Source organism: Melanotaenia boesemani, chromosome 11, assembly GCF_017639745.1.
Source record: "Melanotaenia boesemani isolate fMelBoe1 chromosome 11, fMelBoe1.pri, whole genome shotgun sequence".
In the NCBI taxonomy this organism is placed as follows: Eukaryota; Metazoa; Chordata; class Actinopteri; order Atheriniformes; family Melanotaeniidae; genus Melanotaenia; species Melanotaenia boesemani.
Window position 1 is genome coordinate 17,984,367 of NC_055692.1, and position 24,004 is coordinate 18,008,370.

The window sequence follows — 24,004 nt, forward strand, 5'->3', positions numbered from 1 at the left end:
TTTTTGTTTCTCTCTAAAAGCCAATAAATTGAGACTTTCACTGTGATACACTTTAAAGACAATAAAAACAATCAGAAAGCAGTACAGACTATGAAATTACTCTTTCTTGTCATCTGAAGAAACAATGCATCATTGTGTCAAACATACCTAAAGAATATTGTGTCCCATTTTGCTGTTATGTGAATTTAGTATCTGATATTTTCAGCACATCTTGGTCTAAAGATATAAACACTTCAAATATTACCATTTACATAGAATCCCTCGATACACCAGTAGCACTGGGACTGGTCACAGACTGCACAATGTTTGTTTTCACATGGAGCACACACCATGCTTTCCTTCACGCCGTAGGTACTATCTGGACATGACTGATGGCAGTCAGTGCCTAACCTAGAGGACAGACAGAATAGCATCAGTATGAAGACTTATTGTAGGGTGTAAGAAACACTGATGTCATCTAAGGACACTTACTGATAGTAACCAGCTTCACATTTGAGGCAGACAGTTTTCTGCTCCTGATCTTTTGAATCCTCTGTTTAAAATAAATAAATAAAAGAAATTATTTTGTAAACCAGCAGGAGGCACTCTAACAGCACACATGAAATTTGTTCAGTTCACTGTAAAATATGCTGCTATGCTTAGATCAAACATAAGGTGAGTGAGATCAGTACAGAACTAAGACATCTAACCAAGAGCCCCCCCCCAAAAAAAGAAAAGTCAGAGTCTTTAGGGCCATTTTATTTGTATCTGCAAGCTTCTCTTAAACAGGTCTGATGGTGCTATTGTTTTCTGCTCTATGTGTGTGCTGTTCTCTCTGCTTGAACTGCAGGCATACTTATGCTCAACACAAGATCAAGTCTAATGTGAGGGCTTGATTAAACATTTTGTTGTGTTTGTTTATTTATTTATTATATTCCAAATGAACATCACAGTGGATACTAATAAGTAATTCAGGTGAATGTGTGTGGCTGATTTTATAAACACACTGAAGGAGGAAGCTAATTTTCCTTCAAACTAATTAATTCCCACTGTCAATCAAAACCATCCAACTGGTAACTCAAGAAGAGCCACGCTGTCATCCCTTTGTCCAACGATGTCAAAACATCTCCAAGGACAGAGAGAGCAAGCAGCGTGGCAAGAGGAAAAGAAATAAAGAATCAGACAGGAGGTAAAGGATGGCTTGAGAAGACGCCTCTGCAGACTATTCCCTTGGGACATTCATCCTCTCCAGAAAAGCCTCCATCGACCCCCACACCCCATTCCTCTTGCTGTCTCCTTCCAGCACCCACAACTTAACACTGCACTGGTTTGCGCTTCAGTGCAGTCGACAAGCCACTACCTGTGAAAGCAATTACTCACACAGAGAGAAACTGGGAGAAAGGAAAGGTGGGAGGGACAGAGGCATTGAAGAAGAGAGTGTGAGAGAGGAGCCGGAAATCATGCCTCCAGGCCTTGTCCATGTTAGAGAGAAATAGAGCCCGCATAAATATTAACTGTGCAAGCTGGAGGAGGGGGGATTTTAGCTGGCATACACATCCTGAAGTATTCACTTGTGGAATGTGCAAGCACTTGCATATTTACAGTATGCATGCAATCACAAGCTACATTTCATGCCAGGAAATGCAAATATTCACACAATCAAGCTTAAAGGTGACCAGCCCTATTAAAAGCCAAGTTGAGCATAGTCAAGAGTGGTGATGAATGTAAAGACTCAAAACAAGCACAGAAATGAGCTCCACTGCATCAAATGAAAAATTAGATGAGCTCAACAGCCCCTCAGTTTCAATAATAAAGCTCCAAATTAAAGGAGTTACGCAAGTGCTGCTTTCTCAAGAGCTATGACATATAAAGGTAAGTAGCCTATTATATGGTATTTAAAAGCGTAAACAAATCAAATGCATGTGTAATGTCTACATTCAGCAACACTGGCCAATGATATGGAAGCAAGAACCTTTTATCCAAATAGGGGGTAATTGAGATGGGTGACAAATGAAAGGAAAAAAAGGCAAGGCAAGATTATTCGTTTAGCACATTTCATGAACAAGTCAATGCAAGGTGTTTTACACAAAACATTAAAAGCATTACAGCGTGGTGCAGAAGAATCACTAAAACAAACTTTAAAAAAAGAAACAAGAACTTAAATAAATACAAAACCCTAAGATAAAATAAGATTAAATGCAAGAGATTAAAGTTACAGTGTGAGGGATTTGCAGTTGCATTGATAAAAGGCAGCAACAACATCAAGTGTCTCAGAAATGTGCTGGGCCTCCACATGCAGCCAGAACAGCTTAAATTTTACTTGGCATTCATCCTACAAGTCTGTGGAACTCTGCTGGAGGGCTGAGACATCATTCTTCCAAAAGATATTATTTCAATTGGTGTTTTAATGATGGTAAAGTGCTATTTTACATGTTAGTCCAAAATCTCCTACTGGTAAAAAGTTGGGTTCAGACTTTGTGATCTTAGACACTGATTCACATCCTTTGTACTCTCATCTAATCACACAGTGACCTCTTTTGCCCTATGGATGGGGGCTCTGTTATCCTGGAGACTTCTTTAAAAAGGACTAAATGTTTAGTCACAGGACAAAAAGTGATAACTCAACACCTTCATACTTTTCTTTCTAAGGGGAATTGTGAACCTATATAATAGTAAAATGCTCCCAACAGAGCTGCTGGATCTCCTTTCTACAACCAGGATAATATCTTTAATTCCATAAAAAGACATCATATGGTTGTTTCACCAGCTTGAGAAAGTTCTAATCATTGAGCTACACAAGACATGTAGATCAATGTTATTCCTGGAATTACACACAGAAACAGAAACATGACTAATCCAGTTATGGAATGTTTTTCAACCTCTAGCTGATAAAGAATTACATGTGTGGGAGATTAAAGACCGAAAAACTGCTGATGAGTTAAAAGAAGGGTTGAAATTACTTGATGGAGATGATAAGACCCACAAAAAGCTGTTGCATTTTATCACAGATTGTCAGGCTGTGGAACTCACTGATAAGATCGCAAACAACAGATCCTGACAAACTTACCAAACAGCCAATTAACTTTTTGCAGCCAATATATATATATATATATATATATATATATATATATAATAAAAATCATACAGTACAAATGCAATGATTTCAGTGCATGTCTATAATTGCTTTTGTCCATTTCCATTGGAATAAATAAAAAGCCTGTTCAGTTATTTAGTAGTGCATGTCTTAATCCTAAAATATCCTAATATACCCAAACAGAAAAGTGTGGATGAACCAAAACAACTGAGAATCCTGCAAATTTCATCAAACATAAGCTTACAATCACATGGCAAAACCTAGTTAAAGCATGCACACATGCATATCACTAGCTTCAGACACCCACTGTTTCATCCTCATTTTAGCCTGAAGCGTCATGTCAAAGCACCCATCATCTTAAATCTCTCATCTGCTGACTGACTTGTTTAGTGTGCAGAATTGTGGCTGGGTGGCAGGAAGGTTGTGCTCTGAGCAAGACAGAAAAAAATCTTCCAGCCAGAGAGCATAATGACATAATAACAGCCCGTCTCCACCTCAGACTAGTTCACTTCACAATAACAACTTTCATTGGTATGTGATAATCATCTCTAAGAGAAGGAAGTCCTTTCATCTTTATGTGGCTTACTGGGTACTAAGATGGTGAGTTGTGAGAGCGCATGGAATCAAATTTACTGTAAAGGGGAGCTTGTGCAGTGTGGTTTACTAAAATTTCACAATATGTGTGAGAAAACAACGCCAAATCTTGTTTTACTGTATACAACTCAATTTTCACCAACTACAGAACAAACCTGTATTTTTATAACTAAACTTGGTTTGAGTTTAAATATTTCCGGGCAGTAATAGAATATTCAACAAAGCATGAGGTGCAACATCAATCACTTGCAACATCATCAATAAACAATTACATTGTCAAATGCATTTAATACAACAAATCCTTATGTTTTGATCACAGGCTTTCCTAAATGTATCCAACCCCTGGGAACAAGGTTGATTTTATTGATCGCTGTGTGCTATGTGACTGATTCTGTTTCTGAAGTTCGGATGAACTTAGTTTTGTTTGGTTGATTAAGAAAACATTGGAATAAGAAACTCATCTACTCACTGTGTTTACATTTCTCACAGCCTTCATCACAGGAGAGACAGTCCTCATTCTCCGCATCTGAAATCTCACCTGATGAAAAAAAAAAATCACTGATGAGTGAAAAGACAGGTGGGGGGGGGGGGGGGGGGGGGGGGGGACATGGTCCCTGGAGTAAATGTCAACTGCTTAATGCTTGTTATCACATTTGTTAAACATAAGGATGTTTAGAAATGGTGTAAAATGTAAAGGAAATCAAATGTTTTTAAAAAAGTGGGGTATTTAGCCATTTCATGACAAATACTACATTAGATCATCTTGAATTTGATTGTAGCAACATATCCAAAGAAAAGTTTGGGATGAGGCGATAAAATGTTGGTAAGGTAAACACTACTTTAAGAAATCGCTGGAGGAATATGCTGTAGATAATTAGATTAATTGGCAATAGATTAGTTCCATGACAAGGTATAAAATGAGCACCTTTAAGAGGCAGAGTCACTCAGAAACAAGGATTAATGGATGTTCAGCGATCTGTAAAACTGTGTTAGCAAATTATGGATTCATTTTAGAAAAACATTTTATGGTTTACCTGTGTTTAACCTAGTAAGTGGAGATACTGTGTTCTCTGACCAGATGTCTGTTGTATTTGAAGTTGTTCTAACCCGTAATACCTTGCGCTGCTGCACCGCGCTGTTGCATTTTTAACCCTTTCACCACTGTATGCTTTTCAGCTGTGTTTGATGTCAGTGATGTTGTTCCTCTAAAGACCCAGAAAAGCAAAGCTCTTGGTTTCAAAACACCTGCCAAACTGTTGTAAACTCTGTGGCACCATTTAAAACCAGGCTGATTAGGACTAAATCTGAGCCCTGAGCTGAATGACACCACTCGAGTGGTCAGACGTGAGGGCAGAAGGGCAGAACACAAGTGGAAAACAGATGAACTAACAGTTAATGTTAAAGGACTGCTGGCATCATTATGAAATAACTGTGAAAGATGCTAAAAGCAAACACCTATCAGATATTATTCTGTTAAACTACCACAAGCAGTTTTTTGTTTGAAACTATTACCAGTGTTCTTAAAGCCCCACACTTTATGGAGGCCCCTGCTGTATATGAAAGCTTTCTTCATTATTTTAGTGACAAAATCACTCTCACTAGGGCTCAGATCTCGCTACCTGCTTTTGATCCTTCAGTTCCTGTCACCTGTTGTTGTCCATCTATTTGAGCCAGTTTGTGTCAAATACAATGAAATAGCAGTTTGGCTTCTGGTATAATCCTAGGAAGTTTTAAACATGCTAGAGTTCAACCACTGATCAAAAAAGCTGATCTTAGATCCCTTAGTGCGTACAAATTACAAGTCCATTTCCAAAGTGCCTTTTTTTTGGAGTTCAGGATAAGATAGTTTATACTCAACTACAGGCCTTTCTGAAGAAGCACAATATTCTAGAGATTTGCCAGTCAGGTTTTAACATAATACAGAATCAGCTCTTCTAAGAGTTTTTAAGTGATATTTTATTAGCTACTGACTGGGGATGGTGTTGTTTTTATACTTCTTTATTTATCTGTAGCTTTTGATACAGTGGATGGTAGAATTGTGATAGATCGTCTGGAGCATTGGTTCTACAATGCTTCAGGTCTCACTTGCTGATAGGACATTTTGTGTCAGCCTTGGTGATTTTGTGTCCTCTTCTGCCCCTATTTTATATTGGTCCCACAAGGATCAGTTTTAGGTCCTCTACTCTTTTAACCATACCTACTCACACAAGGATCCATACTCAGAAAACACGCTATTTCATTTCACTGTTATGCAGATGATAGTCAGATTTATATGCCCCTAAAAAGAACAACCCTTACTCTGTCAGACCACTGCTTCAGTGTCACCATGACATGACAAGACGTGGATGACCCGTAATTTTTTTTCATTTTAATAACGACAAAACAGAGGTTATGATTTTTGAAGGTACGACTGGGTCCTCCCCAAAATATCTGGGTTATTTGGTTCAGTAGAATAAACCAGTCATCAAAAACCTGGGTGTTAAAATGGGCTCTGACTTTAAACTTGATAGTTAAGTTAAGGCAATAGTAAAGTCAAGCTTTTTTCACTTAAGGCAGCTAGCCAAAGTTATTCATTCCATTCCAAAACAGTATTTTGAAACTGAAATCCACAACTTCATCACCACTCAGCTGGACTATTGTAATGGATTGTATTTGGACATTAGTGGGTCTTCCATCGCTCAGCTTCAAATGGTATAGAATGCTGCTGTGCTTCTTTTAACCAGCACATGTAAACATGAACACATTTCTCTGGTTTTAGCTTTGCTCCATTGGCTGCCTGTTTTTTTTTTTGTTTTGTTTTGTTTTGTTTTGTTTGTTTTTTTTTGCCACCTATCAACCTACCTTCCCTACCTACCTTTTTACCACCCTACCTCACCAAGCTCTTTCACCCTTACATACCTTCAGACTCTTTAATATCAGTTGATCAACTGCTCTTGATTGTGCCACGAACAAAAAGTAAGCTCTGAGGAGATTGAGCCTTTGCTGTTACTGGTCCCAGATTGTGGAATGACCCGCCTGTGCATATCAGACAGCCCTCCTCCTGGCTCGATTTTAAGTCTTTTCTTTAAAGGAGCAATAAGCGGAAATTTATCATTTCTAGATTGGAGGAATTAAAAAATGACTATGTGAAGAACTAGAGGTGTAATTTCCTCTAGAGTATAGCATGACGTCACACACCATCTCTCTGTGTTGATCTCCAGCCCTGTGTTTACCAGCCGGTCCAGCTGTGAACTGCCGCTTCCTCCCTTCTCTCTGAGACCTTCGGTCCTCCCTCCCTATAAAAGGCTTCAGCCAACTAGCAATGGCAGTGCATATTTTCGAAGCAAAATGGCGGAGAGCAGAACAAAACATTGACCAGAAGACGACCAACTGTCACTGGCAAAGAAGTTGTCGGATAGAGAAAGGGACATAACCTCAATTAACATTGGCCAAAGAGAAAAGCACTGCAAGAGCTAAAGAAGCTACAATTTAACTTGAAGCTAGTTCTTCTCCTGGACAGTAAGAAAAAACATACATGTTAGAAGTTATTTTGACATGTTTCACAAAATGATCATATTGTTTTGCTCAGTGTGTTTGCACTTTCATTTGCGAACAAGGCAAGTGGGGAGAAGAGGTAGAGGGAGGTGTGGCTCATTACACGCTTTGTTTTGTTCCACAGGCAGCCTCAAAAGCAAACCTTGCAGTGAAACGCTTTAGCTTATTGCACCTTTAAACTCACCTGTTCTCCTTTGCTTTTGACTATCTCGAGATGTTGCTTCTGTTTTTATATTCTACCTTGTCTTTTTCATTTGATTTTGTTTTTTGTGTTTTTTTTTAATGTTTTGATTGATTTTATTTTCTGTGCTTTAATTCTACTTTACAGCACTTTGGTCCACTGTTGTTTTAAAGTGCTTTATAAATAAAGTTGGATTGGATTGGATTGGATAAAATTCCTCAATGTAAAATTGCAAAGACGTACATGGTATCATCAAAAGATTGAGAGAGTCTAGAGACATCTTTGTTCAATGGATTTAGCTTTAGCTGATTTAGCTGAAAATTGATATTAGATACTTGAGCTCTGCACAATTCATTATCCAATCCATAAATGCAAGTTAAAGCTCTGTCATGCAAAGAGGAAGCCATGTGAATGTGGTCACAGAAATGCTACTGATTCTCTGGGCCAAAGATTAAAGAGTCTAACTCTAAATCATTCTTTTGGCTAAAATGCAATGTGCTTATCGTTCAAAGAGTCTCTGCGGATTCAAAAAGTAAGTCATTAACAACAGAAAGAAGCAAAAACACATCCACACCAGGCAGTCTATGTAGATGAACATAATTAAGACATGTAACTTTTTTAGTCTCTTTGTTTACTGAATTACTAAGCAAAAATAATACACACTATGTAATGCAGTTGCTCAAATTATGATGTTTTCGTTTTCATGGATACAATTTTAAAACCAGTTAACATAGTTTACATCCGGTTGAGAATTTAATAATGTACATAACACCTGTCAGTGATTAAAAATGAAAGCTTAAAGAACACAAATGGATAAAGAAACGGACCAGTCACTGAGAACTAAGTAAAAGAAATAGTGAACTGTTTGGTGACAGTTTGGGAACAATCACCTCAGTTTAAACATTTCAGTTCCCATCATTCCCTTTCTGCTAAACAGCAGATTTATACTTTTAAAGATGGAAAGATAAAACTTAAATTTTTATAATGTTAAAGACATATGTTCAAGATTTAGGTTCAATAAGATTTAGGATTGACTGAGAGCATTGCATTTGTTGAAGAATAAAACTAACCCCTAGAAACAAAGTGCCATCATTGTTATTCATTGGTATTTGTGTATTTGTATTCATTGGTGACCTCTGTTGAAACTATCCATCTATTCAGAATTGTTGCTGCAGAGTTAGAAAATTTCATCATCAGTCAATGGTCATATAACTTGTGCAGCAATCCTCACCTTTGCTGCACTCCATTGGGAAGCAATGGCCATTTCTGAGTTTATGCCCTGGCCCACATTGGAGACAGCGATCAGCAGCAGCACAAATGATGCATTCTTCAGGACAAGGTTCACACCGCATCCTTGCAGAGTGGAAGAACCCCTCAGGACAGACTTCTTGACACTGACTCTGAAAGAGGTATCTGGTCACACCAAACCTATCTGAGTGGAAAAACAAATATGAAAAGAGAGCTTTGAAGTGAAGAAAAGTGACTGCTGATGCACAACACAGGTATGCAGACAGACTGAAACTCATACACGAGGTTTAAGACCAAACAGGTTTTAGAAAGCATCTATCTGGGTGGTTAACTGCAAGAATATCTGGCACAGTCACTTGTGTGTGTAGTTGTAAATACAACATTCATATGTGCAAATATACAACACATAATCAGAGAGAAGTAATGGATAAAATATACAATTAAATAAGTGTGTGGAAGCCCAAAAAGCTATTCAAAACTGAACCTTGTATTCAGGATTTTAGATGGGTTAAATGCAAAGGTCAAATTCCTGTGTGTTGGCAAAACAAAGATTATTCTTCTTATTGTACCAAAATTTTTGAGTCCTCTATTTTTAAGTAATCAAAAAACACACATTTCTCTTTCTTTGATTTGGTTCAGGGTATCGATGTCAGTAACATAAAAAGACGTCTTGAATTTCAAAAATCAAATTCAAGCTATATTCCTTCTTGCCATGGTTGCTTAATTTGTGAAAACTTTTCAATGCATACTGGAAATTTAATAAGAGGATTTGGCTTATGTGATTTTCCCAAATAACATATTTAATTACATTAACTTATTTGCTGGGGTTTTATTTCACAGTTGGAGGTTTAGTTTCTGCTTAACTTCCGACTTTCATAGTTAATTTTTGTTTCCACAGACATTAAACAAAGAGGTCCATATTAATCTGTGTGACTTCAATTTCACACCTGCCTCGATCTGTGTGCCAATATTTTGACACATTTAATATCTTTTTGATTTACTGTCTCTTTTTTTTTGTTTCATCTCTTTTTGTTCCTTGTCATGCTTCCATCTTCACTTTTGTCTCTTTGTGTGGCATCAGAAGGGCAAAGCATTGCTATTAGAGGTTAAAATTACCAATTGACAGCTTAGTATGTAGCAGTCCCTAATGTGTGTGTGTGTGTGTGTGTGAGAGAGAGAGAGAGAGAGAGAGACTGGCTAAGATAATAGTAGTTGTTTTGAGAGAGAAATAACAGTGAGAGACAGATAGAGGGTCTATTCACGTTATTATTGTTATGTCTCATTGAGCTTCAGACAGAGCTTCAGGTAAAATGGAACCACATTTGTAAACATAGTTTGACAAACTTTCAGCTAATTGAGAGTGTGCATGTGTGTGTGTGTGGGTGCACATATGATGGTATGTGAAGGGGAAATCTGGTGTTAATTTTCTCTTGGCTGTCTAGTATCTCCAAAGGTGTGTGTAGTTAGGTGTGTAACAGTATCTCCCAAGTGTAAATAAACTCACCCTGATAGCCAAAATACTGTCTGCAGTTTCTTCAGCTGTTATTTTCTAATTATGTCAGGATGTTATCATAGCATGATGTAAAAGATATTTTTATGAACTTTGGATTACAGGATGCTAGGATCCTAACACTTACCAAGGAGTGTGTTTCGTCCTTTGAATAAGTTAAAGAGGCCATAAAATCAAATACACCAGGGATTGCTCTATAACTGAGTTTAAATCCTGAGAGATATTCAATGATCACTACTTCAAAATGCAACACATAAATGACTGATTGCTTTTTTTCAACGCATCTATCAACAGGTCACAGCTGAATTACTGCTTAATTCGATCCATTTACTTTCAGAAGATTGAGTGGTGGCTTCTGACAGTAATGAGCCTTAGCTTGATCCAAAAGCACAATTTCATTTAATTACAGTCAAAGCTATATAAATGGATTTTTAAGTGAATGCCAGTGGACCTGAAAATGCTGTTTGAGTTAATTCAGATACCATAAGTGTTCCTGCTTTATGTGTTTGGGGGAAAAACATCCACACTAACTGTGCTGCAATTGGTGTACCTGTGTCACAGCTGGTGCATTTGTCGGGTCCCTCATCAGTACATGTATGGCAGGTGTGGTGACAGAGCTGGCATTGTCCCTCCATGGCGTAACGACCAGCCTGACAGCGTATAACACACCGTCCTTCATCAAAGAACCTACAGGTGGGCACATCCAAAGTTAGTCTCGTGGTTTAGATTGTTGCAGTGTTTAGAGCATGGATTCTCCATCTGTGTCATATTTGCATGTCAGTGGTTGTCACCTTGTTTCAGGGCAGCTGGTGCAATCCTCGCTCTCTGGACCCGTGCACTGCATACAGGTAACATCACACAGGTGGCACTTTCCATGTTTACTCATGTACCCCCCTGCAAACAGACAACCATTGTGAACATCACATCACCAGCTGCCTGTTGAATGATATGGCATTTCGGTAAGTTCACTTAATTTTTTTTTCATCTGATTTTATGCTGTGATGTTCCTGAGTTGAACCAATTAACAAACAGGTAGTTGCCACGGTCTTCACTTTATTAAAGTTTATCTCATTGTCCTCTAGCTTCTGACATCTGCTGCACAACTAAATCTTTTCTTATTTTCTGTCTTGTTCTCATATTATGTGTAAATAAATTCAAGAAATCTAAAGAGATTTAAGAAACATGTTTCTCTCAGACTTGCATGTGCTTTTACATTAAACAAAGACATGATTTGGATTTTATTTGTTTTGTTTGCACATTGTGAGCTCAAAGAAAATTTGTGTTTATAACAAACACAAAGTTTAAAAGCAAAGAGTGGCTCTATTCTACAGTCAAATTTAAGTGACAATATTCATTTTAGTTGCTTTCACTGCAGAAAATTTCTGCTCTCAGCTTTTTATTTTACTTAATTTAATACATAACTTTAATTTTCTGTAGTGTAGCCATTGAACACAATCGATAAAGAATGGATAATTCAAAAAAACATTTAGCACTTAAACAAAAAGATAAAAAATATCTAGATTAAAACCTTGAAAGAGGGTCCCTGGATCCATTTTCTTGTAGTAACTAGTTTTTTTCTCCCTCACTTTTTCCTTCCAATAGTATCACAGCCACATCCTCTTCTGTTGAAAATGCTAAAAATGTGCGTAGGCTTCAGAAGGCAGAGTACAGTCTGGAAATTTAGTTTTGAGCACCAGAAACTTCAACACCTGGTAGAGTAATTGTTGAGTCACCAAACTGATCAAAAACATCATCTCATTTCAAGTAGCAATGAAACAAACATTGCTAGAGTAATTTAAAACAGTGATGTTTACCTAATGAGATTTTCTCTTTCAGGAGTGGGCAAATACAATTTGTTACCATTTTGCTACATATCTTATCCACTGTTGTGAGAGAATTAAAAAAAAAATTTCTGAAAACCCTTCAACCTTCAGCTTTATACTTGGCTGTCCTGAAAAGAGCTTTAACAAAAGAGGCATAAACATTGTTTCGGGGGTGGATGAGATCTTTCATAAGGCTCTGGATGCTATACAGTAGAGCTGTCTTGGTTGACACACCTCTGCAGGATCACGTGGATTTTGGGGACAGTGCTTCTGGACTGTCAGACTGGGATGGGGGTCTCCCTCTTCAAGAAGGTGAAACAGAAGGTGTGCTCAAACAACAGGGGGATCACACTCCTCAGCCTCCTGGGTGAAGTCTATTCAGGGGTCCTGAAGAAGAGGGTCCCTCGGATAGTAGAATCTCTGATTGAGGAGGAACAGTGTAGTTTTCATCCAGTCATGGAACAGTTGACCAGCAGGGGGCATAGGAGTTCACCCAACCAGTCTACATGTGCTTTGTGGACCTGGAGAAGGCCTTAGACCATGTCCCCTGGGAATCCTGTTCCAGAAGTATGATATACCCCTTTTACAAACTGTCCAGTCCCTGTGCAACGGGTGCCAGAGTTTTGTCAGCATTGCCAGCAGTAGACCTAAGTCGGATCTGTTCCCAGTGAGGGTTGGACTCTTCCAAGGCTGCCATTTGTCACTAATTCTGTTCATAACCTTTATGGACAGAATTTCTAGGCAAAGCTGAGATGTTGAGGGGATCCAGTTTGGTGGCATCTGTATTGGGTCTCTGCTTTTTGCAGATGATGTGGTTATATTGGCTTCTTCGGGCTGTGATTTCCAACTCTCATTGGACCGATTCACAATCGAGTTTGAAGCTGTTGGGATGAGAATCAGCACCTTCAAATCCAAGACCATGGTTCTTAGCCAGAAAAGGTGGAGTGTTCTCTCCAAGTCAGGAATGGGATCCTACCCCAAGTGGAGAAGTTCAAGTATCTCGAGGTCTTGTTAATAAGTAGGGAAAGGACGGAGGAAAGGGAGATCGACAGGCAGATTGTTGCAGCGTCTGCAGAGATGCGGACTCTGCATTGGTATGTTGTAGTGAAGAAGGAGCTGAGCTGAAAGGCAAAGTAGCTTGATTTATCGATCAAGCTACGTTCCTACCCTCACCTATGGTCATGAGCTGTGGGTAGTGACCAAAAGAATGAAACTGTGAATACAAGAGGACAAAATGAGTTTCATCTGCAGGATGGCCAGGCTCTCTCTTAGAGGTAGGTTGTGAAGCTCAGTCATCAACGGGGAGGGGTTCAGAGTAGAGCCGCTAGTTCTCCGCAACATGAGGAGCTAGATTAGGTGGCTTGAGCATCTGGTTAGGATGTCTCCTGAATGCTTTCTTGGTGAAGTGTTACGGGCTCTTCCATCTAGGAGGAGACCCCAGATAAGCTGGAATAAGTGGCCTGGAAAAGGGAAGTCTAGACTTCCCTGCTTGAGAAATGATGACCCGACCCCGGGTAAGAGGCAAGAAGATGGATGGATGGATGGATGGATGGATGGATGGATGGATGGATGGATGGATGGAACATTGTCTCCTATCCCACTTTGGTATTAAACAAAGGTGACAGACACTGGTTCAAGCATAAGGATGGAGCTGTGTGTGTGTGTGTGTGTGTGTGTGTGTGTGTGTGTGTGTGTGTGTGTGTGTGTGTGTGTGTGGGAGAGCATCCTTCAAGGCAGTGGTGAGGTTGTCTGTGCGCTCTGGCTTTCAGTGAAAAGCTCAATTGTTCCTTTGAAAAACAAAAGAGCTTCTTTGTGTACAAACACAACAGGCAGTGGCTTCCCATTCAGTGGAGCTCTGCTGAAACCATTCAAACAGTCTCCGAATAAACGCCGTCACTCTTCCTCACACACACAAATTGTCTCCCTGTCTTTCTATTTGTCTCCCCCTCACTCACGCCAACAAACAAACAGAGAGCCAAGTTCTCAGGGGACGGAAAGCCACACAACTCCACTCAGCAGAAACAGAGACTTTGGACTCCCACTGCCAGACAGGAGAAGAATGCTGCAGATAAGAACGAGGGCCTGTCACTCAGGGGAGTAAAAGTTTTACTCTGTTATGGACTTGGCTGACCTTGTAAGCACACGGCAGTCTCTTTCAGGAATGGGAATTGTTTTGCCAGGCATCACACTGGTACACCCGTTTCCCTAATCCCAATTCCCTGACCTTTCCTCCTCCTGAAACCAAAACATACTCTGTCCAAAAAAGCAGAAAAATATAACTTTATTAGGCCCTGCAGGTCATCAGGATCATTTTATCCACACGGTTTATGTGCAGTTGTTTATTTTTTAATATATTTTTATACATTATTACTTTGGATATACATTATTAATTTTGACAGTGCTTGCTGTATAGGTTTTAAAGCATTATTCCACAGTGGATCCGCATATCTGAACACAACTAGATGTTAAACAGTAAGAATGGATATATTGGCCTAACATCAAGATAAGATTGGTTTACATTTAATCTCATTTAGCCACATTAACACTGAGAAGTTATTAAGCTGGCAATGATTGAAAAAATGTCTTTTTAAATTTTATTTTAATCCTAACCTCTATCTGAAAGACAAATAAAACTGTGTGAAATGGAGGGCTAAATAACTAAACTGTTTATGTATATTTAATTGTTTCCCTTTCATTAAAGTAAAAGTACATGACAAAAACAGTTGTATTGCCATCAGCCAAATTATTATCTGGGTATCAGCCCAAAATTTCACACTCGTTGCATCCCAGTCAATAACTAGAGTTGAATCGTCACCTGAGAGTTATCAAGCAAAAACAAACATTTGTTTGGAATTGTCAATCCAATTGAATCCAATATTTGCGTCCAGAATGATGTCCCATATAATCCTTGATGTACTTCATACACTGCAACTCAAGTGTCTCTGAATAAATGTTATTATACATTGATGGGTGACATGAATAACATTAGGAAGCAATATTCTACTGAGAAGCTTTGGGTTTTTCCATTCATGTGTATCCTCCTTTATCTTAATCCATAGCCCTAAACATTACTGTAGCTTGCCTTGATGCTAGAAATACTCAGGAATGGCTCCACAGACACAAGAAAAGAGGCCTATAGGACATATATACGTAGGCTCCATTGCAGCACGCTACAACAAATCCTAAATTCACTCTCATTAAATCCCCCTCATAAATGTAAACTAGTTGGTAAAACCAACCTTCCACCTTTAATGATGCTGCAACAACTAGAATTGCTGAACTATTTATATCCTCTACTTACTTGTCATTGAGTGCACATGCTGTATATCCTTTGAGATGCTTTTCCTGGGGTTTAATCACTACAGTCAAGTGCTGGAAAACTCATGAGTTTGTCTATTTCAGCAGAGAGTAAAACAGTAAAAGTGAAAGAACTTAATTTAAATGCTAATGGATTAAATCCTTCTGATTTAATAAATTGAAAATGTAATTAATGAGAACTGAAGAGACAAGAAAAATGTGAACAGATTAAAACATTTTAATAAGAACATTTAAGTAAAAAAAGAAAAGATTTTCAAAACTAGGACTTTGAGTAACATTAATAATGCATTGTCACAGATATGCCACAAATACACAATAAAAACACCTTTTATACGAGGGGTGTGTGTGTGTGTGTGTGTGTGTGTGTGTGTATGTGTGTGTGTGTCTACTACAGCACAGATGCAAGTCATCTTAAACAATGACCAAGATTAAATTTTTGTTAACCAAAACAGGGGATTCATCAATCTTTATTAAAAATCATCAAGAAACATAAACAGTGGACAGTACAACAATTCATCTAATACTGTGAATGCTTAAGCTGCAAGCATGAGAACCCACCACAAAATATAAGTCTTAAAACCTTTTTTTTTTTTCCTTTACTATTTCTTTTCAGAAGCCAGCACCTCCATAAAAAAGTTTGAGCTTCATCAGGTAAAGCCCAGAGACAGACAGGATGGGGAAAAAATAACAGGCATCTGAAGTCTTTTGGCTTCTTTTGTAAAAACAGTGGCTTAATATGATGTGCATTTCTGAGCTTTTGGGTGTGCAGTAAGGCTGTTAGTTCAAACATAATGTAAGTGGGAGAAAGAAAAAAAATATGCTGTGTTATTTTTTTCTTGAGCTTGACTGACAATTATTGCTTCTAAATGTACATTTTAACCGAAATCCCGTTTTAGCCCTGATTTGCTCCACATAAGCTTGCTGCCTGCCTTCCCGTCTGTCAGTGATCTTTAGCTGCAGATGAAACACAAAAACACAATATTTTCTGTGCATTGTTGACCTTGTGTCCAATATGTAAAGGAGTAATTTAGTTGATGTGGATTGCAATCATGGAACACTGAGAAGAAACTTCTAAAACTATTTTATTTGAGAACAGTAACATGTAGGGATGCACCGATACAGATTAAAATATCATTACTGGACAAAGTTCCCTTCTGCAGGGTTATACATGGTATGTGGGAAAATCAAACCAACATATAGAAGAAGTTCAGATCCCTGTAACAAGTCTGACCTATTTTTTTAATTTCTTTATCCAACAAAGTAAAAAGAGAAGCTTTAAATTGTTAAGTCACTGTAATGGATGGAGTCAATACTCAGGTTTGGGCCAAAGTTTTATATGAAGAATCTTCAACGTGTGAAAAGTTAACATCGGTACATCCCTTGTACCACAAATTCATTATCACTCACTGCAGCTTTACTCCCTGCAGAAAGTCCTGGAAGGAATGATTATCGACTCGTCCTGTGGTACCTCTTGAATGAATCAATGCTGTCTGGGCTTACATCAAGAATTAATGGCATTCTCCAAACACACCAATAAAGACAAACACACACTCACTATATAGAGGGCAGGTTGTTTTAAGTAGATGAAATGAGGTGATTCTGGTCTGTAACGTGCATCAGTCTTGGCAAACGGTGACAATATTTTGTCTGTAGCTTCAAGTGGTGGATTTACGTGTCTGCGTTCATGCTCTTAAGTGCATGTGTGTGGTATATATGCATCTGTGCGCTGTGTGTGTTATATATAAAAGTGTGAATTTGTCTTATTTCCCCCAAATAGCCAGTCAGCCCAGACACGCATTATTTTCACATTACTGAGTGAGCTTTTTTTTTTTTTTTTCCTTTCACATATATTTACAGGCAGAAAACGTGGCCTTTCCCTACTGTATGTTCACTTTCCATCTGTTTATCGTTAACACTGGAAAGAGAGGAGGAAGAGGAGCCAAAATAAAAATGCACACAGACGTATTCAGCGAATCACTGGCTGAGTGGCTCCTGTTTTTAGCTTTGCTTCATACACTGGCAACACAAAAGAAGGTTCAATTATTTTGGCATCAATGCTTTGGTCACAAAATACCAACACTGTTATTCTTTTGTTTGTTTTCACGTTTGTTTTCATTTGCTCATTTGTTCTTGAAGTAAGTCCCAGTCATTTTACACCTTGAACACGTGTGTGTGTCCCAGTACAGAAAAAGGTAGGTTTGTTGTAGTCCTGTCATCGCACCTCCGATGCAGTCCTTTTAAGAGGCACAAATTCTCTTATAAATTATGTGACTGTGAATGTGCAGGCAGGGGGGTTTTAAGAAGGAAGGGTGGCCCCTGTACCCCCACACCCCCACCTCTCCAGCACTCCCTTTTCGCCCAGTGACTACATCCCGTCACCCTTTTTGCGAGCACGTTCTGCAGCACAGTTGCTGCAGGACTCTCCTCTGGCAAAGATTGTTCTTTTTAACAAGCACGCAGAAACTGCCTTCTGCCCAAGATTCTTCATTTGCTTTCCACACAGCAGGAAGAAGACAGTTTGGAAGGAGGAGAGGGGTCAAACATCCACACACAATCACACACATACACACATGCATACAGAGAAGAACCAATAGCAATATTTCAATGACAGGCAGAACCACGTGATTGGTCAGGAGAGGGTTCAGGTGACAGGAAGAGTTTTTTTTGATCCAATCACAGGTGATGTTCATCGAGGTGGAAAATAATTGCAGTCCAGCGGAGTGATTGAATCCATGTCAGAAAACAGGAAAAGAGAAAAAAAAACAGAGAGAGAGGGAAAAAATGTCACACAGTTAGTAAATTTAAGAATTTTTTTTAAAATTCACAACCTGGTTTCATTTTGCATAAAAGGAAAAAAAAACTCTACAGTGGACCACCAGTCTGTCCACAGCAGAAGTTGTTTTATTTATCAAATGCCAATATATCCATCACCGACTTAACACCCCATGTTAAGTAAGGGTGGAAACAGACTGATGGTGCACTTTAAGCAAAGTCATTATCAACAGAAAGGTCACTCAGTGAAGATATTCCTGTTCTCAGAGCTTTATATCATCATATGGCCATGGGTTCATATCAACTAGAAGATTTTGGCTAAAGCAGCAATTGCATTGCGCATGCACAGCTTCAGTAAAAAAGAGACCATCCCACAAAGCACAGGCGAAAGCAAATAAAGCAAAGAACTAAAAACTGAATGAAAAATCAGAAGATTTTGTCAAGGAAGTTAAAATGCTTGAAGAGAAACTAGACGCTATCAAGAGGCCTTTCAGCCAACGTGAAGTGGCAGAGAAGAGTGAGAACAAACCAGGGAAATAACATATTTCTATTAGAATTAAAAGGACAGGAACGTGTGAGTGTGTATTCTCATAAAGATTTAATATTGTAGTAATATGCAGAACACAAATAAGAAGTACACTGTAGATAAGGCCAAAGAAAGGACAGACTGCCTTCGTGCTTTAAAGCTATAACAGTGAGCTGTTTAATTCAAGGTGCTGCAAAGCTAGAAATACATAATGTAAAAAGGCCACAAGTGAATTATTGTGCTTTGCTTAATATAACTTCCTTTTGCATCTATTTTTCTCAATATTTGAAAAACAATTACTTTCCTGGAAAAGTAAAATGGTCTGAGAGTCTGATTTCACTCTGTACCACTGTGGTTTTTAAATAGCTTTGATTGTTCAGATCACAATTTCTGACATTTTTCATCCAACCTTTTAGCAAAAATATGACTTTTTAAACATCCTGACGCTCTTTAAATTATTTAACAAAATAGACCAGCTTCCTATTGAAACTTCAGTGCAGACCATACCAGCATGCATCACCACTACATATTGGCTGTGAATGGCATACAAAACACACCGAAATACCATGTAATAAATAAGAAAGCTGACAACTCACCATCTTTGCAGATGGTGCTGGCCACACAGGCACCTGCCTCCAGATTGTGACCATTGATGCAGGTGCTGCAATTTCTACTTCCAGGTCCCACACACTCCAAGCAGCTATGGTCACACCTGTCAAAGGTCAGATGGGGAATTATATGCAGTACTGGTCTAATTTGTAGTAAAATTGATTGACCGATGCAGTAGGTAACATAATTTACTGTCCAACTTAAACTCAAACCACAAAACTGTAAACAGGAAAGGAAAGCATTTTAAAGAGAGAAACACTTTTACACTGTATTACTTGTTACAGTGTTCAATCTCTGTCAGTGAAACGCATCACGGCTAATAGCCTGGTAGTGTTAAAATGGCGAATAAAAAGTTATTTGCATAAAAAACGTCGGTTTTGGAGATGGTGTAACCCTACGTACTGGAGCACATTTCACCATTGTCAGCTATATCAGCCCTGCGCAGATGCTGCATGCCACATATATAAATCCAGCCTTATAACCTTGTTCATGCAGTAATGTCCTAAAAAAATTACCGTGTTTACTTCAGAGATTAATCTCTTTGCATTAACGCATGAATTTTGGTAGCCCTAATAAAAATCTATGTATTTGATAAGTGCAGGCTGTGGAGACCCCCTGAAATTATCTTGTGACCCCAGTGGAGGTCAGGACCCTCAGTATGGGAAAGGCTGCTCTAAAAGATACAACTTACTGGTCTAGTTCACCAATACCTCCCAGAGGACCATCGTGTAACTACAATAACAAAGGTATGACTTTACACTGCATCTCGCAGGCTGCGCTGAATCACAATTCCTGACAATCACAATTATCTGAAATAATTAGGCTTGTTTATTAATTTTGATTATATCAAAGTCAATTGTCACAGCTGGACTAAGAGTAAGCTACCAGCTTCCTTGAATGCAGATAAAAAAAAAGATACATCTCCTGTATTTTCTCTGCAACATCTTGCTTTTTGTTTCAGAGATTCCATGTGAAACATTAAAGGTGGAAAATGTGTTTCTGTAACATGTTTTGTAAAGAAAAAGGGAGCTGTGGTCATGCTCACCCAGGTGTTGTGTTCCTGTCAATGCTGTGCCAAGCCAGTCATTTCATGTTGGACTAAATGGCAACTAAACACTTTTTCAACTGCACTCAAAACCCAGATGTTAGTTGATATTAGTGTTTTTTTTTGTTGTGTTTTTTTTTTACCAGTATATATATATATATGATTTTAATTCGAGAGAAATGTAATTATCTTTGTCAGAGTAAGTCTCCTTGTTTATTGTGTAGAGGTGTCGAAAGGTGTGCTGACTCACTTCTTACATGACCTCTGGACCTGCCCATTGTCCAAGATCTGCTCTGACAAGTAATAGCCATTGTTACATGTTGACACACATTTCCAGTCCTCAAGTAAGTAGCCATCTGCACACTTAGTGCATCCCTCTACACCGGTGCCTGAAAAAAGAAAAAAAAAAAAAAAAACACATGAAAACGCTCTTCAGTTAGAGCATTACCTTATATCATCAACAAAAATGTTCTCAAAGTAATGGCCATATCTAGTGTAGCTGGCTGCAAAATTTCTTGTGACTTCCTACCTGCGCAGGTGGCACAGGCCCGATGACAGGGCTCACAAGTCCTTCTGTGGCCGTTGTAATAAGTCCCTGGGTCACAGCTCATTTGACACTTGTTTACTTGAAGACTGAAAAGTGATGACACAAAAGACACATTCATGATTAACTATTTTCAAAACTATTAATGGAAAAGTAAAAATCCAAACCATTAAGTGAAAGTCTTTCAAATGCATCAATTTAACAATAATTTAGATCAGGGATGTCGAAATTCCGTCCTCGAGGGCCACTGTCCTGCAGGTTTTCAATGTTTCCTGCTTCAACACACCTGATTCAAATTAAACAGATCCAACCTAATTTGAGCCAGGTGTGTTGGAGCAGGGAAGCATAGAAAACCTGCAGGATTGTCGTCCCTAAGGACTGGAGGTACACACTGCTGGTTTAGACAAAAGAAACAAAAACTGTAGAAATAATAATATTGTCCCGAGTGGAGTAGATGACAGCAGTTGGCCTGTTTCTTATTTTGACTAATATGCAGAAAATCTATCAATTTGTGAACGATGCTGTATTAATGTAACATAAGTTATTTGAAAGAACCAAATGTAGAAACAGAAGTCAATAAAGAAGCAAGTTTAGAGGCTGTAAAGTCAGTTCTGTGAAGTCACAGAGAGGACAGGTTGGTGAGCTCACTGCTTTGAACTGAAAAACAGCTGGTCTGCGTTAGCTAACGTTTCCCAGAAACAATCTGGTCCCCTCTTCCTCCCTGCCTCCTAACAGAGCATTAATGCTGGACTAAATGGGAGACGGAAGGTTGAGTGTGAGTGTATGCATGTATTAGTGTGTGAAAATCTGTCTTGCTGTGATCTCGAAGGCATTCAGAGGAAATTATGGCCTTCAAGTGTCCCCACCTCCACCTCTGGCTACATTTAAATTTAGGTTCAAGACTGCAATACATTTTAACCACTTCAAGTGTTTCCTTTATGACCTATCAGGAATTTCAGCACTTTTAAACTCTCTATCATCTCTCAGGTCAAGTGCAAGGAAGGTGGCCAAAAAGTAAACAGGAACTTGTTAAAACACTACAGTTTAGATCAGAGGTTCTCCCAAGTAAGGATTACAACCAACAACAGATCCATTATTTGTAGGTCTGCACACGATATGACGAGTATGTGTGTTGGGAGATTCTGGTTAAAGCAGCAAGCCTGAATAAAAGTGTAACATAGGCTGGTTTTTCTTTGCAAATCTACTCCAAGCACCCACTTCCACCACCACAGTTTTGTATTACTTGATAGCAAATGAAACCACATATTTAGGAAGCCAAACAGTATACATTATAGGGAAACATTAAAGTTCACTACAGTTCAGAAAGTTGTCTTCCAGTAAACACAGGATTTAGTGTTCAGTCCCTGTCTCTGTCCTTGTGCTAAACAAAAAGACAGAACTGAAGATGTGAGAGGCAAACTGTAAATGAGGTTTGCTTGAAACTAAATACTCTGTAGAAACTTTATGTCTGATCATGTTTCTTTCTTTTTTTTTCTTCTCCTTTTTATGGGCTGTTTTTTGTTATAAGAAGAACAAAACTCTGATATTGCAGTGCTTTTTCTTTCTTTAAGTGTTGTATGCTGTATTTGCGTCTGCAGTTAAAGCAGGATAACTAGTGACTCACTTATGAAAAAATATTGCAATACAAGTTCTTATCTTTCTTGTCTCCAAACAAAAGAACTTACTGTCAAAACACTAAAATCATCAGTATGTTTTTTTTTTTTTTTTTGACTCGTTAAGCTTTGCTAGATTTGGCTCCCAGCTTACCTCATCCCTGGTTTGCATTCTGTGCAGATATTGGAGGATGTACACCTTTTACAGTTCTCATGACATCTCCTGCAAATGTTGGAGTCTAAAAGATATATATAAAAAAAAAGGTCAGTGATTTGCTGTGGCTCAGAGGAGCAAGGGTCTTACTCTATAGAAGTAATTTGGGAAAAGGAAAAAGATGAGTGTCAAAACCAGGGTGGTTAGTGGTTGAGAATGGAGAGAACAAGATGTCAAACAGGAGGAAGGCTGAGTCTGGGAATAATGCTGCACAGAAAATGCAAGCGTGCATCCTTAAATTCAAAATAAGCATATATTAAGGAAATAGGGTTGGGCTGGGTTACTGGGTCAGGGCAATCACACACTTTGATACAATGAACATGGACGCTGTGGTCCATTGCCCTCAGAAGCAGCAACAATTGCCAAAAAGAAATTTGAATAATAAGTTTTATTATTTTTGAGAAGTCAATGGTTTTACTGAACATAAATATATATATAGATTTTTTTTACCCTGCCCTGTCCAGCATCATAGCAAGCAGAATGGTGGTCTGGCTGCTTTGCACAACAGTGAAAATATCGGCAACCCAATGAAAAAACATTAATATAACTGTAGATGTTGGTGATTGATACCACAGGACAACACAATGACTGTTCCAGCATGTAGGTTAGTAAATGCAGGGGAAAATATCAGGCATAAATAGTGAACATGCAAATGTGATCAGGTCACCCCCCAGTGCTAATTGTAAGTGATACGTCTACGTTTAGCTCTTCATGTTCAGTAAGATACACAAAAAAAAGCATGAAGAAGACACCGTCTTTGGCCCATGGAAACTTTTTAAGGGGATTTTTTTATATTTGCAGATATTTTAAACAATAAAAAGTCAATGAAAGATTTAAAGTGAAAGTCATAACCATTCATATTGAATTAAATGAATATTCAGACTAACTATATTTTGTGTGAGAGCATCAGAAAGCATCTACTTTAGGGCAAATACTGCTGTTCATTCAAATGAGACTTTAAATGCATTCCCCAGCTTTTAAAACTTCGTCTATGACATTATTTTGAGCAGAAATAATAAAATGATGAACCTGAGCAGAAATTCACCTCGTTTTCCTGCCAGATTGATTAAAAAGAAAAAAACTAGTTTGCTCATTTAAAATCACCCCGATGTTCAGCTGTGCCAACATTTCAAAGAGTAAAAGTATCTGCTGCATCTTGGCCTATTGAAATATTATGATTAAACTTGGATCAGATCACTGCAGATCTGTTGCCAGATACTCTGCCAGGACATATACTTACTTGGCTGCAAATATGTACACATAATTATAAGATATACATGGTTTTAGTCTCTCGTTCCTGATCTGCTTTCATCCAGACTGGCATTCAGTGTATCTTGAACAGAAGTCAAACCCAGAAGTACATACATTCATTACATACTGTGTATGCATACCACTGCATA

At 38.4% G+C, this 24,004-nt stretch overlaps 1 protein-coding gene across 3 annotated transcripts in view; it reads right to left on the reverse strand.

The window, feature by feature from the left end:
- pcsk5b (proprotein convertase subtilisin/kexin type 5b) overlaps positions 1-24,004 on the reverse strand; it is an 82,883-nt gene that overhangs the window by 9,608 nt on the left and 49,271 nt on the right. The window contains exons 17-26 of one of the 3 annotated variants that reach the window (XM_041998408.1): positions 22,545-22,629; positions 20,763-20,866; positions 20,484-20,622; positions 19,176-19,291; positions 10,932-11,034; positions 10,691-10,827; positions 8,614-8,814; positions 4,137-4,205; positions 472-532; positions 245-390 (exon numbers count right to left, since the gene is read on the reverse strand). In XM_041998408.1, the coding sequence (XP_041854342.1) occupies positions 245-390; positions 472-532; positions 4,137-4,205; positions 8,614-8,814; positions 10,691-10,827; positions 10,932-11,034; positions 19,176-19,291; positions 20,484-20,622; positions 20,763-20,866; positions 22,545-22,629 (1,161 nt within the window). Of the gene's footprint in view, positions 1-244; positions 391-471; positions 533-4,136; positions 4,206-8,613; positions 8,815-10,690; positions 10,828-10,931; positions 11,035-15,482; positions 17,773-19,175; positions 19,292-20,483; positions 20,623-20,762; positions 20,867-22,544; positions 22,630-24,004 lie in introns of those variants that run through there. The other 2 variants (XM_041998407.1, XM_041998406.1) reach the window with 2 other exon arrangements.